The sequence below is a fragment of the Balaenoptera acutorostrata genome, chromosome 10 (assembly GCF_949987535.1).
Source record: "Balaenoptera acutorostrata chromosome 10, mBalAcu1.1, whole genome shotgun sequence".
NCBI lineage: Eukaryota > Metazoa > Chordata > Mammalia > Artiodactyla > Balaenopteridae > Balaenoptera > Balaenoptera acutorostrata.
In genome coordinates, this window is record NC_080073.1 from 76,742,545 (window position 1) to 76,764,178 (window position 21,634).

General features: G+C 43.5%; 1 protein-coding gene across 7 annotated transcripts in view; it reads left to right on the forward strand.

Moving 5' to 3' along the window:
* RUNX2 (RUNX family transcription factor 2) overlaps nucleotides 1-21,634 on the forward strand; it is a 314,463-nt gene that overhangs the window by 74,409 nt on the left and 218,420 nt on the right. For 4 of the 7 annotated variants that reach the window (XM_057554387.1, XM_057554384.1, XM_057554385.1 and 1 more), the window contains exon 3: nucleotides 13,596-13,957. In XM_057554387.1, the coding sequence (XP_057410370.1) occupies nucleotides 13,596-13,957 (362 nt within the window). Of the gene's footprint in view, nucleotides 1-12,478; nucleotides 13,958-21,634 lie in introns of those variants that run through there. The other 3 variants (XM_057554389.1, XM_057554388.1, XM_057554390.1) reach the window with 3 other exon arrangements.

Sequence of the window (21,634 nt, forward strand, 5' to 3'; positions counted from 1 at the left end):
AGAGGATAGAGATGGTATAGATTGATACACTTAGGATAGGGTGCATATTTCCAAATTATGCAAAGTTTGTATATTTCATTTCTTTCTCTGATGCTTTAACATTCTCCTGATGGTGTGGTTACAAGCCAGAGTGGAGGTTTATGCAACAGTGTTCTGCAGAAGGAAGGTACCTAGAACCAGTACACACTTGCTTATGGTACACCTGGTCATAGTTGTAGCTTACCCATTAGATTGATGAGGAGCTATTGAGTTTATTGGGCAGAGGACACATGGGCCAGAATGGATGTCATCAATGGGATGCCCATTTAAGACCCTGGGAATATTGAGTGCCTCATATTTACTTAGTGTGTCGTGATTATTTGATGCTCTTGGTCCTTCTATCCCTTCCAATTGACGTTAAGTACACATACGCTCTATTTCCTTTATGTCTAATGTGTCTTACAAACGACTAGCTTCTGTATTTAGTTTCATTTATCCTCATTTGCTTCTCTGATTTTCTAAAGCAGAGTGAGTATTCTTAAATAATACAGCAAACCACATTACACCAGGTTTGAAGACCACTGATACAGCAAAAAGTATTGATCCCTGAGCACTCAGGACACAGGGTGGGCTGAAGTAGTGGAAGCCGCACTTCCTTGCCTGCAAGCACAAGCCTCTCATTTCTTTACTCCAGTAAAACGTGTAACCTATTGTCATTTTCTATGTGTTCCCCATCCAGGGTAGATACTTAGGTGTGGTATTGCAAAGTCACAGAGTATATGTGCAGCTTCACCTTTACTAGATATTACCAAGCTGTGATCCCAAGTCTTTCCCCGCAATTTACAGTCTCAACAAAATGTAAGAAACTTCCCATTGCTCCACATCCTCATCAGTATTTGATCATTTCAGACAGAACCATAGGATTCAATAACATGAAAAGTTCCTATTTTAAAGGACAGAAAATTCAGATCGAAACAGAATTTTAAGTGAGTTTATTTATACATTGACTCATTTAAACAAATATTTATAGGCACTTATTGTAGTAGTCTAGACATTACGCTAAGTGCTGAGGATGAAAAATTAATAAAACCAATCCCTGCCCTCAAGGAATTTATACTCTCTTTGAGAGACATGTATGTGAACAGAGAATTCAGGTGATGAGTGCAATAATGGAAGTAAATGCAAATTGCAATAGCATTGATGAAAGAGAGAGAGAAAATGTGGCTGATTTGGGGGCAAGGGATAGTAGGAGATGTGTAGGTTGGGGTTTTTCATAAGATACGTTTGTTTTCAAATTTGGGTTTCACCTTTTAACCCCTGTACTTGTGGTTCTGTGATGATAACTTGAGAAGGCCGGATCGTGAAGGGTTTATCCCCTGTCCCATGTGATAGATGATATAGAACCACTGAAGAGTTTCAAGCCATGCAATGACATGGCTGAAATTGTGTTATAAAAAGAGACCCCTGATGGTAACATGGAGGATGATTTGGGATTGAGGCAGGCAGATAAGGAATGGTGTCAGGGAGATAAGCTAGAAGTCTCTTGCAGTTGAGATTCAAGATGATAGAGGCTTGAACTAACGCAGTGGTAATGGAGATGGAAAGAAAATAGATATGAATGATATTCAGGAAGTAGCATTAATAGAATTAGGTGATAGACTAGAAGTGGAAAATGATGGAGAAGACTAGTTTATCTTAATACTCAAGTTTCTTAGTTTATCTTGATACCCAAGTTTCTGCCTAACAGGGAATATTCATTCATTCAGTCAACTAATATATATTGGTCACATACTATAAGCCAGGCCTTACGCTAGCTGCCAGGGCTATCTAGGGCTACCATGTTACACCACTCCAGGGAACATTATTCACATTGTGTACATGTGGAACATAGTAGGAATGGAATTCCCTGGACTCCTTCAGTGGTATGGTTCCAGATTATTTGTGAGCCAAACAAATATAGTCCCTACCATTACAGAGTTCACAATCCTGTGTTCAGTAGGAGTATTAATAAAGATGGGGGGAAATAAGGACTGTGTACAGTGGGCCTTTGCAGTATAAATGTTGTCCCTTGTTTCCCTTTTTTTTTTTTTTAACGTGATGATCCATTTATTTATTTATTTATTTATTTATTTATTTATGGCTGCATTGGGTCTTTTTTTCTGTGCGAGGGCTTTCTCTAGTTGCGGCGAGCAGGGGCTACTCTTCATCGCGGTGCGCGGGCCTCTCACTATCGCGGCCTCTCTTGTTGCGGAGCACAGGCTCCAGACGCGCAGGCTCAGTAATTGTGGCTCACGGGCCCAGCCGCTCCGCGGCATGTGGGATCTTCCCAGACCAGGGCTCGAACCCGTGTCCCCTGCATTGGCAGGCAGACTCTCAACCACTGCGCCACCAGGGAAGCCCCCTGGTTTCCCTTTCTGCTTGGAACAATGAGCTAGGTATATTGGACATATTGACCTTGATTGGTGTATGGAATGAATCTTCAGATGGAAATTTCTGTGAGGTCATAGGACATGTTGGTCTGGAGCCCTCGTTCCAGGTTTTACGGGGAGTTAGTTAAAGAGATGTGCCAGTACACTTCCCATTTGGCACCTCTACCCTCTCTTCTAAAATGTGCCGAGAAGAGCTGTAGCTCACATGTGGTCATGTTGCTGTGCTCCTGGAAGGGAGTTCAGAGGGAAGAGACCAAGTCTCCACTCCAATATAAACCTTCTGAAAGTTTTTTTTTTCTTTCAGTGGCTTCAAATTGCACGCCCTCTGACAGAGAAGAAAAGAAAGTTGAGCAACTTGTATTAAAATTATCAAGGCCACATAAGATTTTCACATAATACAATGATTTCAAGGGTGAAGTGAATGAATTAAAGCGAATTTCTTTTTCTTTTCATACATGTGTAATAAAAATCGCTGATGGACTGTTTAGACTTTAATTTATTTAGATATAAGTCACCCCCCCCCCTTTTTTCAATGACAAGCGCAAAGCAACTTTCCAACTATTTTTCTTCCAGTTTTTAAATTTGTAACACTGACAGTAGGAAATCTTCTATAGAAAGTTTAGTTCTGAATGGATATATTCTTGCCAGAGGGAAATTTTATTGTTGAGTTTATAAAAGTTTGTAAAACAAAGTTGAGAATTGAAAAACTTTCAAATTGCAAAGCTGACTCTAAGTTATGGCTCTATGTATCATATTTCTAGTAATTCTCTGCTTATTAATATATTTTCCATAGTTCAAGTTTTATCACAGATACCTTTGAAAAAAGATATTTATTTTTGTGTCAACAATACTGTCAGCATCAAAGAAGCCATGATTAAATCTTGAATGACAATATGTAATAAATTGTAACACCTCAACTAGTTTCCACGGTTACAGTTATGGGCACACCATAATAATACCCTTCAATAAGGATAAACAGTGAAGCAAGTTAAAAACAGGAAAAAACAGCTATGTTCAATGAAACTACTAGATGCAACCCACATTTTCAGCAATCTTAGAGAAGAATAAGCTTTAAACTAAGTAAATCAGAAGAAGATCTGGAACATTTCATCAGTTTCTTTTTTACTTGACAATAATGAGAATAGTGTCAAATAAGATTTTAGATTTGTTCATTAGCCATATACATATAAGTCTGACCTAAATGTTGAAGTCAAAATCCTAATTAAGACTTGCTAGGAAGAGTCAAGTAAAAAGTTTGATTTTAAGGCATGTGAAAAATCCGTATTTCAGAATGCCTAAGAATCAACACGTCACGGTTAAGCCTCAAACCTGGTCATCAAAAACTATAGAAAGTTAGAGATTTTACTTAGGAAAGAGAAATAAATATATTCTCTGGGCAAAGATGTGAATTAACAGAAAAAGAACTGTATTGACAGAGGAAAGAACAGTGGCCAAGTAAGCTTTTTTTTTTAATATCTTACTTTTTTTTCCCCATTCTGGTGAAAGTTTATTTCCACCACATTGACACCAGTAGGAATTGTCTCTTGTAAAACTCCTATAAAGATTTGATAATGGAATCCATTTAACTTATTAAAAGAATCTAATGAATTTAACACCAATACTGCACTTACAGAAATGAAAAATAACAGGCTCTAAGTGTATCGTGTTTGCAACGTATTTAATTTAAATAAAATTGAAGATAGTTCTTCTAAAACAGAGGTAAACTACAAAGAAGACACATTTTTGCCTTTTGTAAATTGCATAATAGAGAATTCCCTATCAGTCCAGTGGTTGAACTCTGCGCTTTCACTGCCGAGGCCCCAGGTTCAATCCCTGGTCGGGGAACTAAGATCCCACAACCAAGTGGCCAAAAAAATTGCATAATTAAAAGCAGATAATTTGTATTTTTGTTGCCAAAGAGTGATAACCAGGTAAACACACACACACAGAGTTACCCTTACATATTATTTTTTATATTATTGAAGGTCAAACTCTTCTGTTATATCTGCCATTGAAACCTCAGTTAGGTACTGAAAGTTATAAGGTATGTTCTTTTGTGGGAGAATATGGAATTATTGCAATTTGTATTTACATTTAGTAATATATTTAAAAAAGGAAAGATGGTGACAAAGCAAGGAGGTCAGGAATTGCTCTGTAAGTTCTGCATCCCCACAGAGCTGGGCCAGGATTAGGATGAAATGAACTGAGGCACTAGCCTTGAGTGCAAAATTTAAGGGCCTTCCAAGAAACCCATTATTCAAGATAATATTTTCATGCAGTATTCTTAAAAATCAAATTTAATACCAAAAGATCCACGATTAGCAAATTATCAAAACTTTAAATAAAGATAGGATGGGGACTTCCCTGGTGGTCCAGTGGTTAAGAGTCCATGCTCCCACTGCAGGGGGCACAGGTTCGATCCCTGGTCAGGGAACTAAGATCCCACGTGCCCTGTAGTGTGGCCAAAAAATAAAAAATAAAATAAAATAAGATAGGATTGGACCCCGCCCTTGCAGGCTCTTCTGCCTCACCCTCCTACTGGCCCTGCCCAGAAAAGCTTCCATTCAACTCCTCTGTTCAGCTCAAGAAGGGTGAATGGGCTGGGATAGTGGGATGAGGACCAAGAGCAAGGCTTCTAGAAGCAGCCTAAACATTGTCCCTCCTGTAAATGTGTACAAAGGTAGGAATCATGGTACCAGGGTCCCCCTGACCTAGCTATAAGTAGCTTAGCCAACTTTATTTCCCCACTACATTACAATATTCCCTTAGACAGGATAGTCCCTTTAATGTTCCAACAATTTTTTTCTACTTTGATTTAGCTATGGATTTTCTAAAAACACTTCAAAGAACTTTAAATCTGCTCAGGAGAAATAATTAAGTAAATTTGGGAAATGCTATATTCTAGTTTCTTCCGTGGTGGTTCAAGATACCTATAGCATATTAAAAGCTGGGAGAAAATTGACAGTACTAAGTCTATTTATTTTGTTTCATTCAGTGTTTCTCTGGTTTATTTTACTGTAGAAACATAGCATCGCCTAGTCTCTGACTTCAAGTACAATAAGGCAGCATCATTTAATCCGGCTCCCTGTCTTTCCTGGGCAGTAGCATTTTGCTCTCCAGATCCTGCAAGATATCTATCCACCTTCCCTGATTCTGGCTTTTTATTGGATCTAGGCATGGAGCAGCTCTGGAATTTTTGTGTGTGATTTTATTTATGTATATTTTAATTGAAGTGTGGACTATGGGATTTCATGACAGATGTCAAGAGACTCTGGGGGGGAGAATATTGACCCATTTTACCTCTACTCTCTGTCCTCTTTTTTTATTTTTTGGCTGTGCCATGCGGCTTGTGGGATCTTAGTTTCCCGACCAGGGATCGAACCCAAGCGCCGGCAATGAAAGCACCTTGAGTCCTAACCACTGGACCGCCAGGGGAATTCCCAGTGTCTTCTAAGTATATATTTATCACCCTTCTCAGGTAGAGATAAGTTAAATAGATGTGATGTAATGTTGGAAATGCTCATCTTATAATGACCCAAAAGGTGTGACTGCAAATGGAAAACACTGTGAACAAGTACATCATGGGGGCCAGAAAATTTTAAACCCTTGTAACATCAGTCTGGGAACAATGAGGAAAGAGAGACCACACAGTAATTTGAACAAGGAAAGTTTAATATAATTGTGGACTATAAAAATGGATTGGAGTAACAAAGAATTGGCTAGAAAGAAGTCAAGAGAACTCTAGACTATAGGAATAAGAGCATCCACTGTCCTCAGGACTGAAACAGAGGAACCAAGAAAGAGTCCTCTTCTTTCCTCCCCCTGGGCTGAGATACAGATCTTATTGGGAGAGCACAGCCTTGACTCCCTGGATGGCAGAGAAGTCGCACTGGTGGAACTTGCTGGCAATCTGCCCTCTAGGCTGCTAGGGAAAGCTGTTCCCAAGTAGATGACTTACCAGAGACACATTGCTACAAAACAGTCAAAGGTGGAGGGTGCTGGGGGAAAATGCTGGGTGCTGCTGGCGGCTGGCTGTGCACAGCAGGAGCCTGGCACTGGAGAAACCAACTTTGCTGCAGCAGCTGGGCCCTGGGGAAACTGCTGGAGTGTGTGCTAGAAAAGCTAGGAGCTAGAGAAGCTACACTTGAAGGGCTGTAGCAACCTGCCCTGTTGAGCACAAGGGAACCAGGAAGCAAACCCTTTTCCCTCTGTAACGTTTCTCCAATGCCCCCTACTGACAAAATGTCAATGCCAGCTGGTAAGGAGAAATATTTAAAGGGCCCAGATCCATTTTCACAGAGCAGGTAAAAAGATGAATTTGGACCTGAGAGGTAATAAGTTGATAACTGGCTCCTCTAGGGAAGAAAACTGATCTGGGGAAAAAATGTGACTTATAGGAGTGTGATTAACAGATCCCGCCCGACAAAAAAATAATTCAGATAATTCATCTGAAGTTAAAAAAGATAAAAAAGCATTGCGTATAGAACTTGATTATGGCTAGATGGGAAAAAGAAAGTGCTTTCTCTGAGAAAAGTCTAGTTCAGGAAATCCTGGGGGAAAACACTGGAGGAAGAGTTTCTGAATATGAAATACAGAGGAATAAAACACTTAGGATGGTGACCCAGAACTGGCCTCCCCTAGGATTGCAGCTAAGAGAACCAAGTTGGATTATTGCTATTCTTTTCTTTTTTTCCTCTTCTATTTTTCCTACCTTTCTAGTTGGTAATTCAAATTTCTCATACTGCGCAAATGCTGATTTTGTACTTTGTTATTTGGACTAAGACTACTACGATTTATGTTTCTCACCCTGAAGGCAAGTTGGAGAGAGGGGACAAATGGTTCAGGCCACCATCCCAAAGTCTAGAGTGAAACTGTAGAACCGTGGGCAGTGGGATTAGAATTGGATAGCAACCTGCCTTGGTGCCTTGAAAGTAAAATGCAAGCACATCAGTAAAGAATGGTTAAATTACTACGTTAAATTACTACGGAAGTTAAATTATTACTTCCTTTTAGGGTGTTCTTAGATGCTTCATCACAGACATTTGTCAACTTTTACATATAATATTCCACTACTTCTCGGAGATCACTGCCACCAACGTAGGACAATTACCACCACCAAAATACCAAAGGGCTGATTTAAGAAGATGAGCCTTATTTCTCTGACTCCTGGGTAATAAATGAGATTTTTAGAAATTATATTGGTCGCCTGAGGTAAAAATGGTGTCATTTAGTAAGTTGATATTATCGTCAAACACACGTGCCACTCTAGTCAGCGTTGTTCCTGAAGTACAATTAGACAGGTGCTCCATAAATGTGGTAATGATATGGCGAGCATCAGCCTTTTTATGACAATGCTGTACTCTCTTTTAAATACCTGAAAATGGTCCATGGGAATGCTAACTGGAACAACAAGGAAAGGTTTATGATGCTAAGCCCTTTAACTACAAACATTCATCTCTTGTTACAGCCATGCAAATTATTACAGGTCCATTGACAAAGGGAAAAATTGAGAGAGCATACAACAAGTCATACAGTATTGAACTGTATAAAAAATTAAAATGAAAAAAAATATGTCAGAAAGTTTTGGGATCACTTAAGTTATTAAGCTATCTTAAAAGTATATATAGGACTTGTGAAAATCTTGTATACCAGAAAATTCTTGGTAAGCTCATTTACGTTTCTTGTGTAATCATTTGTAGAACACATGGAATAAACCTGTACAAACCATACATATTTTTTTTCACGTTCAGACTACATGGAAGTTTCTTTACTCTTGTCTCTCTATGCAGTTAATGTGCTCTCACTGTGAAGGATAATGGAAGATGTTGACATATAGAGATGTGTAAGACAATGGTGCTTAAAGACCTCATGCAAACGCACTAACTTCTCATTCTCTGATTTTCATTTTGGCCCATCTAAAATGATTAAGTGAAAAATATTATTCTAACTGATTAACATTTTATACAGAAAAGAATAAGTTAAATGAAAAAACTTCCACTTTTCAAGAACCAATTTGGACCTTATACACACTCCATCCTTCCATCTTCTGAAATAGCTACTTCTTTCTGCTGTCCCATTCCACCAGAATCCTGCATCATTTTCTCTTCAGGGCAGGGATTGGCAAACTTTTTCTGTTTAAAAAAAACCCAGATATTAAATATTTTAGGCTTTGCAGACCATGCAGTCCTTTTCACAACTACACAATTCTGCTGTTTTAGGCAAAGGCAGCTACAGACAATACATAATTAAATGAATAAAGCAGTGTTCCAATAGAACTTTGTGGACACTGACATTTGAATTTACATCAGATTCATGTGTCATGAATATTATTCTTCTCTTAATTTTTTCCCAACTATTTGCTAATGCAAAAACCATCCTTAACTTGTGGGTTATACAAAAATAGGCATCAGGCGAGATTTGGCCTGTGGGCTGTAGTGTGACAACACCTGGTCTACTGGCAGTGCTACTTCTACAAGGGCTGGGTGACTTTCACTCAATTACGGTTCAAAGGAAAACTCTCTAAAGATGGTTCTATTTATAAAGTTTTCCCATACAACCATTCAAAACTTTAGCAATCATCGATATGTCCATTATTTTTTACTGCACGTCTGTAAGGTTGTCCCACTTTATTAGCTGGCCCATTGAAAACTGTTTCACAATTTCACAGTGACTTTTTCACTTTTCATCAAGAAAAAAGTATATATAAAATAATTTAGTGGTTAGAAGATGAAACCTGAATGAAAGAAGCATGGATTCTTGTCCTGGTTTTGGGAGTTCAGTTCTTTGACTAGATAAATAACTTGACCGTTTCACATCTCATTTTCTTTGTCTGGAAGTCAGAATTTCCAGGTGTTGTTACTAAACAGTTATATTAAACGTTAAAGGAGATGGAGGGAAAAATTATGCTTATATTTTCCAGAATAGGCACATGTTCAGAAAAACATGTGTGTGTGCGTGTGCATGTTTTTATGCCATAACATACAACAGAAAAGAGGCATGCTTCTGAAGAGAAACCTTTTGGGTGATTTGTTCTGAACATTTCAGGGTAGAAAAAAAAATCTAAGCCCAAGAGTGAGATCATACAAACTATAGCACAAAATACACACATGTAAAATTTCACAGTTTCCCTCTGTGCCTACTATTACCAGGAGAGGTTCAGTTTAGGGGTCTGTAAAAATGTTTTCTTCCTTTAAGTATAACACTCTGAGCCAAGACATCATCTGTTCCAGGCTCAGTCAGCTCCAGTTGAAAGTGTGAACGTTCAGCAAGAGGATATTTTTGAAAGGAGACTGAAAATCCGCTGTGCCAGATACCTGAAACGTTGTTAGGGTATTCAGTGGAAAATTTCATTTCCCCATTATAAATAACTGTAGGATATTTTAAGGGATCCAAGACTAGTAACTTCCAAGAGTTGCTTATATTAGCTCCACTGAAATGTGAAATGGAGGGAGGATGTCCAAGGACGGCTATAAAGCTGAATTACCGGATATGATTAATTAAAATAAATAATTCACCATTGATTAAATAGCCCTTAAAATCCCCAGTCAAAGCACCCAAACACTGAGGCCTGCATATTTTGCTATCCACCAAGTAAAACAAAGAACGGACAAAACAGCAATGGAGAAAGAAAGAGGAGGAAAAGTCCCCATGATGATTACTTAAGTTCAACTGCCCTAGAAGTTCTTACTCAAAAAAGCCCATCTGGTCGCCCATATTTGAAATATTGACTGTTACTGAGCACCACATTTTCTGGTAGTTCCCGGTCCTGTGGATTTCCAGGGAGAAGGACAACTCCAAAGAAGGCGGCATAACACCGACTACGGTAGTTACTGAATTTTTATCTCCCTTTGACCACAGAAATAATCAGCTTCCGGTAACTTCTTTCCTCCTTTGCAGCCCCTACACATTCAAAAACGCAACAAAAAAAGTCAGAGATCTTTGATAGACTGAGGTGCAACGCGCCCGAAATAAAACTGTCCCGCTAAAAGGCAAAAAAAAAAAAAAAAAAAAGTCTTGTGTGTGAGTTGTGTATGTGTATTTATGTGTCAGTGTGGGGATATGTGAGGCGTGTGTGCTCCGGTGCATGTGACTAAGTGGTGGGGCGGGGGTGTAAGGTAGGAAACTAACGCAGGCAGTCTGGTCTCTCTTTTTTTTTGGAAGGGTAAGCCTGGCTTCCCTTCGCTGGTCGGCCGCGTGAGGCTGGGAAGACCCGACCCTGGCGCGCGCCGGCAGCGCGGCAGTGCCCGGGGTTAGAGCTCTCCCCTGTGACCGAAAAGATAATTAAAAATCACAGGCGCAGGAGACAGCTCCGTTCCTCGCTGCGCATCAAGTCCGTCGGGATGAGTGGGTCCTCGCATGCCGGGGGCGCCCGGGCTCCGAGGCCAGTGGGCCGCGGCGAGGAGTAGGTTGGGCAGGGGGTGTCCCAGCGGGTGATGCAGAATGAGTCACCCAGGGTGGCAGGCGGCCGTGGGAAGGCCGAGGAGGCGGGAGGGGCGCGGCGAGGAGGCTCGCGTCTGCGGGGGGATTTTTAGGGAGAGGCAGGAACGTGGGGGAGAAAACTGGGGAAGGGAAAGCCGGACGAGGGACGCGTGGAGTTGTGGATGGGGAAAGGGAAGGTAAAACTAAAGCCCCAAAGAGGAAAGAGCAGTGTGCCCTGGACCGCATCCTTACCCCCGCGAGGGCGCTCGCCGAGCCACCCCCGCCCCACCTCCGCTCCCACGGCTGGAGGCCCCTCAGTCGAGAGAGCAATCCTGGTCCCCAAGCCACTCAACTACAGCTCTCCAAGTTCATCTTGCGCTTGAAATAGGCTCCAGAGACCTCGACAGACACCAGGTCCCTTCTGCCGCGCCCCCCACGCTCTCCAGGCCCCTTCAAAGGCGCAGACCCCCAAGCGCCCGCTGGGCTAGTGGAAGCGACGCTTTAAAAAGCGGGAGAGAGAGTCGTGGCAGGTCGCTACCAGGGTGAGAGAGGCGTTTGCGCTGAGCAATAAAAATGCCGATTAATGGGTACGTGGATTGATTTAAGTAAGATGGGGGGGGCCCGATGAGTGATGACTCAACTATGTTTCTTCCTGAATACTCCGAAGAGGAGGCACTATAACTTCATTTCTTTTATAAAATCACGTATTACTGTGTAGTGTCAGCTACGCTGTTAGGAATCTTTGAAACTCTGGCAACTGATGATTCTTTTTGCAGACAAGTTTTCAAGCTTTGCGAGGTTTAAAGGAGATTGACAGCAAGGAACGTAGCAGTACACTACGAGGAGGGGAAACAGCCCGGTGCCCCCTTCTTAGGGGTGCAATAGCCTCAAGCGGATTTCCCGGCTTCTGCGGGCGCCCCACATTGTTTTATTTGTTTTGAAGGCTCAGAGTTTGAGGCTGGTCGGAGACACCCACGTGCTTCTGACTCTCATCAGCGTAATGATCGCCTTAGCCAGAGTCGTGTCTATATAAACCACAAAAACCTAATCATTAGAAATCCCAGCCTCCAAAAACCACATTTTAGGTAAAACTGCCGGGGTTTTTTTCTGCGCTCCTTCATCCTCCCGACCACAACTTTTTGGGGGATCCAAAGTCGCTTTTTAAACCCACATTGGGAAATAAATACATAAATAAATAGCCATTGAAGCATTTTGAATATTTTATTTTGTAGTTTTATTTTTTTCCCCGGGAGTGGTGGGGGAGAAAGTTAAGACATTAGACCTAGTTTTAGATGCAAAATAGACAATAAGAGATTGAGATTCATGGAAAACTGCTGGGGTTTTCCCCCAGCGAGGGTTTTTGCAACTTATTTTAATCATCAAGCTGACAGTTTTCCAGTCCTTAAAAAACTCATCCTTGTTCTCTAGGAACGACTAGTTTGAATATAGAAGAAAAAAGTGTCCAGCCACCCACTTGAGTTTCTAAGAAGTATTTTGACAAGTGTCCCCTCCATCCCAAGTTTTTCTGTCACTTAAGTAAAAAACAAAACCAAAACAAAACAAAAAAACACACACCCAAACCCTGCAAAATCTTTTCTTCCCTCGGGAGCCGCTCCGGCAGAGGTGGAGGGGGGGGTAGGGTGGGGGAAGGGTGAAGAGAGCTGAGAAGTCAGCACAGACGCTCAAGAATTTTCCTTCCTCCTCTCCTGAAGTTACAACGAAAAATAACGACAGTCAGATCAGCCGGCGGCTCTCTGGCGTCTCAACTTCAACCTCCTCCGACCAAGAGGGGGTTCCTTGTCTTGGGGGGAGGAGGCGAGAAGCAAGAGGACGCGACCAGGCGAGATCCCCGTAGACCGGGGCCGCCTCTCTCGGCTTCCGAAGCTGCGCGCGGCGCCCCGGGGGCTCCTTCTCGCGGCCGGCGGGCGGCGGCAGCGGCTGCGATTCGCAGGCTCGAGATCCGTTGCCCCGAGATCCGCTGCCCGCGACTTACCTCCTGGCACCTCGAAGCACGAGGGTCAGGGGAGCTTTGCAAAGAGCAGGAGAGAGTGGATGCGAGGAGGTGGCGGTGAGAGGGCGAGAAGAGGAGAAGGGAAAGGAAGGAGCCGAGCCGGGGAGCCGGGCTGGCAGCCGCCACGGGAGGAATCTGAGTGTGCAGCCGGCGCGGGGGGAGCGGCGGCCGCCGCGGAGGAGGCGGCGGCGGCGGCGGCGGCAGCGGCGCGGGCGGGCGGGCGGCGGCGCGGACGCCTGCAGCTGGGCAGCAGCGCGCGGCGCGGAGCGGCGGTGGCGGGCAGCGCGCGGCGATGCTGGCCTCGGGGCTGGACTGCTGAACCCACTCGGCTCCACCGCCGGACTCGAACTGGGAGGGGGCGCCAGCGCACCCAGGACGCGGTGCCCCACGGGAACCCCACTACAAGCTGCTGCAAACTGAAGCCTCCCGCCTCCCCGGGCCAAACACATCCCGGTGCCCGTTCGCAGCTGCCATCCCGGGTGTTCCAAAGGCTCCGGCAAGATCTGCGCCTCCCGGGTCTCCCCACCCGCCAACCCGATTGCTCCGCACCGCCACCTCTGGCTCCCGTCAGACTCCGCCCGGCAGTCGGCTTCATCGAACTTGATTTCTCACCTCCTCAGCCCCATCACCTCCAGCCCCTTTCCCCCGTCTCGCCTCCACCCCCCCAATTTCCTCCTCCTCGCCCCTCATTTCCACCCTCCTCCCCCTCCCCCGGCCACTTCGCTAACTTGTGGCTGTTGTGATGCGTATTCCCGTAGATCCGAGCACCAGCCGGCGCTTCAGCCCCCCCTCCAGCAGCCTGCAGCCCGGCAAGATGAGCGACGTGAGCCCGGTGGTGGCTGCGCAACAGCAGCAGCAGCAGCAGCAACAGCAGCAGCAGCAACAGCAGCAGCAACAGCAGCAGCAGCAGCAGCAGGAGGCGGCGGCGGCGGCAGCGGCGGCGGCGGCGGCCGCGGCGGCCGCGGTGCCCCGGTTGCGGCCGCCGCACGACAACCGCACCATGGTGGAGATCATCGCTGACCACCCGGCTGAACTCGTCCGCACCGACAGCCCCAACTTCCTGTGCTCCGTGCTGCCTTCGCACTGGCGTTGCAACAAGACCCTGCCCGTGGCCTTCAAGGTAAGAAGCTGCGGCCGCCCCCCGCTCCCCGCCCCCGGCCGGGCGCCGCGGGACCTGCCCGCCGGCGTTTCCAAGCCCACGGGGGCCGGGCCCCTGACCCGGACGGCCTCCATGGCTCCTACCTCGGTGGCTCTGACCCGAGGGACCCCCGTCTGGCCCTCTTCCTCCGGATGCCACAGCGGGCTCGGGGCTTAGTGACCCCGCGCAGATCCTTCCCTCTCCCACCTGTGCCCGTAGCCACCACTTCAGCCCTTGTCCCCTTTATCCGTTCATCACCCCTGGAGCCTCCCGGCCAACGTCCCGACCCACTCCTCTGAGCGGTCTCCCCTCCCCCAGGAGCCCCCAGGTGCCCACTCTCGGCGGCGCCGCCGGGACGTGCTCCACCCCGCCCCCACTCCCCAGGAGCGAGGATCCCCGGCTTTCTCCCCCGAGACTCTCGCGTCCCCTTCCCCGGCATCCCGGCCGGGCCCGCACCGCGGGCCGCCGCGCCGCCTCTCCCCGGGATTCCGCGCTCTTCCCTTCCCAACCGAACGCCCTCCGCCCGTCTCGGCGCCCCCTTCTCTGACCCGCTTGCGCCTCGGCGGCTCCGGCCCCTCCCGGACTCGGGGGCCGGTGTTGGTGGGGTGCCGGCGCCGGGCGTTTGCGCCCGGGGCGGGGCGCCGCGTGCCGGCTGCTGGCTGCGGCGCGTGGGCCGCATTATCAGTATCCGAGAGGGTCCCGGGCGAACCTAGGGACTCAGGGAGCGAGTGAGGGGCAGACAGGACGGGGGCGTTTTCTCCGTCTGCAGACCCGCGCCCCTTCCCGCTACCGGGAGGAAGGCGGGGCTGCAGGGGTCGCCGCGCGCCCGGAGGCGGGGGAGTCCGGGAGTCCCCGGCGCCGGACCCTCAAGTGCAAGGCGGCGCGGGCCAGTGGAGGGGGCGGGGGCCCGGGCCGCCTCTTCCACCCGGACCCGCTCCCCGCCTCGCCGCGCCCGGGAGGGAGAAGGGAAACCTGTGAAATGCCTTCGGCTCGCTCGCCTTGAAAACTGAGGTGACATTGTGCGATTCTCCTTATTCTTACTTTTAAGGACTCAGACCCCAGGGGTCCCTCCTGCTTCTGAGAGGTCGTGGGAGGCTCGGGCCCGTGGCCTGGGCGCCGAGGGAGTGACTCCCGGGCTGGAGAGCGCCCTGCGCGCGCCCCGCGGCCTCCTCCGCCCTCCCGGCCCGTTAGCTTGAGGGCGGGTCTCAGCAGCCGGAGTCGCGGGCAGCGGCTCCGCAGGTTGAGGGTGTAGGGTCCGGAGTCTCTCCGTAAGGCTATCGGGATCCCTCGGGCAGCCCTCGTCCCCTCGCGGAGCCCGCAGGGCCGGGAGCGTCCCAGGTTGCTGGGGAGATGGGGTCCCGGGCCGAGCTCCCTCTCGGGACTAGGCGCCTGGGATGGAGGGGGCGGTGAGCCAGACAGGGACGAGAGCGCTCCCAGGAAGATGCTTCCGGCCCTGTTTAGCCTCTGAACCCGCGAAGGTGGGCCTGGGTCCCCTGGGTTCTGGGATTGTGGAGAGCAGGGTAAGCCAGGCCTTGGGGGGAGGGGGGGAAGAGAGGAATCCTGCCAGTTCCTCCCTTGTGGACCCTGGGGCCAAACTCCCACGGGCCACTGGCAGTTCCCGGTTGTTGACCAGCCCCTCCCCACGAGCACCAATTCAGATTCCGTGCGTGGGTGGCGTGGAAAGAAAGAGGAGTCCAGGTCAATTAGAGCTGGTTATCTCGCTATGTCTTGTATCCGAACAGAAATCGAATGTGAATTGTTATGGAAAGGGGATGTTGCACTCTGGGGCAAGTTTCATTTTGCAGTTGGCTCAAGAAATGTGTGTGTGTTTTAACCGTCCCATTTCTCCTTTTATAAACCACCCATTTTGTAGGTTAAGCTTTTCTTCCTTGAAATATGAAAAGCTCAGAGTATAGGCGAATCGTAGAAATTTGGATTTTCACGTAAGATATATCTTTTACAATTCATCCTCCAAGGGCCCAGAATTTTCTAATTGGCCTTATGTGAGAACGGAAATTTGTTTCCACGCCCCCCCACAAGCCCCTCAAGACACAAACAAAAAAACAACACTGGATGAAAACAGCAAATAATACAAATAAATAGATATTTTATATACAAAATGCCACAAGTTAGGGTATGAAAAAGTTAAAGATGGGCGCCTACATTTTTAAAAGATGTCATTTAGATGTCTGATGTTCTACATTCCGTTTGTCCTGCTAAACATGTTTAAGGTATAACTGTCTTGAACTATATTCTTACATATATGGTGCTGAATTGATACTGAGCATTAATATTTTGGATAGAAAGGATGTTTTTGGCATAAAGACAGAATACAATTTAGTTAAAGCTATTCTCAGATAATTTGGCTATCTTCAGGTTTTCTCACTACCACCCTTTTAAAATTATTTTAAAAATAAATTGCTTCCCTGCTATTCATCATACTTATTTTTAATTACAGATTAAGTTTACTTTTAACCAGTAAACAAAACCATAGATAACACATGGCCATATTAAATTGAATGTTTTAATTCATATTAATTAAAAGTTAAATTGAGTTAACCAAAAACTTGACTTTCATGTTTTCCCACCCCCCTACCTGTGTTTAACAAAATTCAAATAGCGGGCGACAGCTGAGATCCACTCAGTATAGAAGTTTTGTCTCTGTTGAAAACATGTGCAGATATTTGGAACATCCAGATTTTGACAATATTTTTTTTGTTTTCATCTGAATGTTAGTAAAAACAACCTCTTTTTACCTTACTTTCGAGTTAAAAGCCTGTGAGCTGTAGACTTTCTAGACTCTTGCAACATAATCAAATACATGTGCAAAGAAGAAGTAATATGAAGAAGTCTCAGTTTTAAAAGTGGTGACAGCAATTTGGCTGTCATATTTAGAGCTATGTACAAAGTAAATTATAGTGTTGTTGGGTAGATAGCAGACAGGTAAATATGTTTAATACAGAACTTAATTGTTGAGAAGTCTGGTATTCAAATCAATATAATATTTATTGAGCTCATATTTTATGTCCGTGACACTGAGCTCGGCAAGGTAGAGAATCAGAAATGAATTCAGTAGACTGTGTTGCGATACGTTAACTTAAAACAGCACTTCAGAATGATATTGGCAATGTATTGTATTAAGACATGTCACGTATTAGAGTTGTTCATCTGATCTTGTTTTAGGATTATACGAAAGTAGTTAATTCATTTACACTCTGACATGTAAAAGTGCAAAAACAACTTGTATACTTTAAAATACACCAAGCTGTTTATTAGCGTTATATTTTTAACAAAGTTTTGCAGTTTTGAAATGTTCAGTGCTCCCAGGTGTCAAGGAAATGGAAATAAATATTTTTAACCTTTCTCTCAGGTGTATCTCACTGAAAGCTTAAAATAGTTAAGGCATACTATTAGAAGATCCCAGGCCCTTTCTGTCCTAGGTAATTGTAGTGATGAAAAAGCAATACGCAAATTCAGCTCATTAGTTAATGGTCAGGTAGAAATAGTGGAGAGAACATGTTAGTCCTGTATCCAGTAGCACCCTTGTAAGTTAGGGGTCTGTCAGCATTTCCACCCTGAAGCCTGGTGTTCAGGGTTCATAACTCAGCTGCTTTAAATAGCTTCAAGCTGAAACACTATGCAGAAAATTTAAGTCCAGATGTATATTTTAAAGCTAAAAGTAGTGTAAGACTATTGCACTGTTTTAAGTTAGCAAACGCTGGACTATATATTTACCAATATCATATGTTTTTCTGGCAATGTTAAAGAAAAAAAACACAGTTTTAGATATATCATCTATTGCTCATAGTTAATTCTGCATGTTTAATGATACCTTTCAGTATTTGTCATAAGTAGGGTTTCAAAATGATGGAGCAATTTCTATTTGAAAATAATTTTTCAACATCATTGGCCATTTTTCTCTTCATAAGCAAGTATGCAGCTAATAACTATTTGACATGAGTTGTAGTTTCCTTACATATTTAATGATCAGATTTTATGTTTGTGTCTTTTTGAATGTAATTATACCTAAACAAAGAAAAACAGGTTATTAAACCTGTTAAAACTTTGCTAAAACCACTATGAGTTGCTGTGCAAAATTATGTAAATCGTAATAGATCTCAAGTTACGTAAAGACAGACACATTTTTGTGTTATGCCTTTAAATGCAATAAAAATTATTTAAAGTTAGAAATTTTAGGATTGAGTATATAAAACTTACTGGTAAGGTAATGGAAACAAATAATTTTAGATGGAAAATAAATACTCAAAAATTTTAGAAAACTTATATTTGAAAACAGGCATGGTAAAATATTGTTCATTATTTTCTCCCCATTGGCATTGCTGTTTGTATCCTTTCAAAATTCCAGAATATCCATCGTTAGATGATCTAAACCAGCTTGATACATGGCTCATAAATTTCTGGCTTAAATTGAAATAATTTCCATCAAATTTCTCTTTGACATGTATTTTAAAAATTATGAAATGATATTTTATGTTGTATTTACTCTTCTCTCTACAATTCAACCAGGTTTTTCTAAATTCTAAGTTAGATTCTAAGAAATAACTGTAGTATTTGTGAAACTTTTTGATAGTTAAAGTTATCTTTAAATAATTATCGTAGAAATAAAACTTTTCCTTTTTGCAATTACTCCCTTACCTCTCTGTGTATTCCAAAGAAAGATTTGATAAGATTCTATCTTGAAAAATAATTATATTTCAATTTTGCTGCAAGTGCAATGTGCCCAGTGATATTGGTCTGTAAGAGTAATTGATTAGCGAAGACTAGACTTCTGTACGTGAAAATGTCATAGGCAATTTAAATTTCCATATAATAAGACCACAAAAACAATTTTAAGGGCCTGAGTTAATTCTCCATTGTTCCTCTTTCAGAGTAACTCACAGATTTAGTCGTAGGGAGTCTCATAAAAATTTTCAATAGCGTTTCTAGAGTTAAATATTCTTTTACTTTATTTTGCACAAGCTCCGTATCATGTGATTTAAATGCTAGTTATAATGAGGTGCGCTAAATAAAGGAACTTCTTTCTCTATTCTAAAATGTCAGGACACAAAATTACTTCCCTCTTCCCCATGAAGTTTCTTGAATTATGTAGATTTTATATGTTAAAAGCACCTAGAAAAGTAACTGTTAAGTTTTCGTCACAAATTATTCTTTGCAGAACAACTTTTTGTATTGGGTAGTGTGGAAACAAATTTTAATGCGTGCTAACTCCTAACTAGTTAAAGGGCGATTTTTGACTGCTCTCTACCCCTTAAAGTGTTTTCCATTGCTTGGGTTTGGTACAGATGAAATGTGTAAAAATTTCTTGATTCTTTTGGTTTTCTTTTAGATAAACACAGTCGAGAATCTCCAAGGGAAACTTTTTAGCTTCAGAGATCTACTTTTTGTTTAAACCCTCAAACATATAATTACACTTCTGATTGATATAAAGGCACATACATTACTTCTTATCCCCCCCTTTTTCCTCAGAAAAACATTAGGCAGTCTGCTTTGGTAGAGTGAATAGCAGAAAGAACCAATATATTTAGCCATTAAAATAGAATTCAGCCATAACAGGAAAAGTTGTCACTATATCTTGTTAGTTAGCAATTTTTTTTTCCGGGCCAAGTTGTAAGCCTCATAGAAGACTCACACACTTTGTGGTGACCTATTTGTTTTGTTATTAAATGTAATGCATAAAACATACCAATATTTAATATTTAATTATACTGCTTAAGCAAAGAAAAATGGATTTATGTATTTCACGCTTAGGGATCTTTTCTTTTGTATTTTCCCATATTGAATCAATTTTCCTTTTCTTCTAACTAAAAAAAAATCCATTATGTTAAAAATATGCAGTAAAATAATAATGTCCCAGAGCTCTTAAAAATCTTTATATTGGGGCACATTTCTTCGCTTTTTTTTAATGAAATTTAGCCAGCCTGGAGTGAAACCCATCAGCAGTCCTCCTGTATCTCTCAACAACACCAAAAAATATCTCAGGACATGAAGTAAAAAATTACATACTCAATTGAACCCTTTAAGGAAGCTTATAAGTAAAAGCCTGTGTTTAGCACACAGCTGACTTGGAACAGAAGTTATCCTGCTCATCTTACAAAAAGTACATGATTATAATTGTACTCTATACTTATATAGTCTCTTCTACATTTTACAGACTTTAAAAAAACGATTTCCAATTTATATTGGAAAACGGTAGTTTCAGTAGATGAAGTTACTTGAGATCATAGCAGATGTGTAACAGAGGTGGGGGAGAAGTGGGGCCTCTTGATTTTTGGTGCATTAATTCTCTTCTAAACAGTACAACTTTTCTACCTTCATTAGTGCACTTACTGGTTCCATATTTACTTTGACATAGAAAGCCTCACAGCAGGTGTTAAAACACAATATTCTGAGTGTAAAAAATGTCAAGCATTCAGATGAATACTGGCAAACAGTCAGTTTTTTCAGTATTTCAGTATTTTTCAAATGTGCACATTTTTGGCATTGTGAACTCAAGAAGTTGAAAAGTACATTGCCCCCATCAGGGGTACAGCGTTACCTGTGTTCAGCAGCCGCTTGAGGCACTAGGTCAAGTATGCAGGAAGGAAGCCATGTTCTCAAGGGATTTACCCTTGACCTGGGAGACTTCTCAGATTGAATAGAGTAACCGTACATTCCGGGTAAAGGATAGTGGGCAGGATTCCCTCTCTTCTGGGATGGAAAAAGTTGTCAGAAAACTAGTTTGGAGCAAGGGCATATTGCCGCTAGCTGGGGATGCTGACTCAACCTTTAACTGGGTCTCTCATAGACTATTGGCAGTGGGAAGTGGTGCTCTTTGTGGAGCTCTTTCATTTATTTATTTCAAAAATATTTATCAAACACTTACTCTGTGCCAGGCACTGTTTTGGGAGCTGGGTGTATAGTGGTGAACAAGACAGATGAAGGCCCTTGCCTTGTGTAATTTCTAGTCTAATATAATCTGGGCTCCTAAGAGGGAGTCTCATAGCTTTGGGCTAGCATATCAAAAGGAGTAGATGGGTCATTCCTATATGTACATTGAAATGAGGATCGTTTGAGTCCAGTGGGATGCTCAGGAAGTGGTTTCTGTAATTTAAGGACAGCTTTAAGATTTTAAACTGAATAACAAAGTGCTGAAGCAGGAATGGAACAGCCTAAGAGAACAGGAAGGGTGAAAGAAATACTGACAAGTTTGTTTGTTTGGTTGTTTCCCTGGCTTGAGCAGAGGGTATAGTGGAGGGGTGTTAGGGGTACGGTTCAAGGGTGAGGGAAATGCAGCTCTCAAGTGTAGTGATAATGTCTGTTTCATCACATTGTAGGAAATCTGCTTTAATGAGAGTTACATACAAATTGTATTGGGAGCATGGAATTAAATGCTTTGGTTTGCCTTATGGACATCTTGACAAAAGAGGGAGTAGCAGAAGGATGAGGGTAATATTTGCCAGACAGGCAAGCACACATGGATATTGTCATTGGAGGGTAGTGGGGCTACTGTAGCCAGAGCTGTGGCTTAGTCACCACATGGGCATCTGGAAGCCGAATGAGCAAGAGATGGAACTCATCTGAATATTATAGGATCCTGGAAGTTAGTTGAGAGAAAGGATGTTATCAAGGGGCAAGGCCTTAATTCATGGATTAAGAATA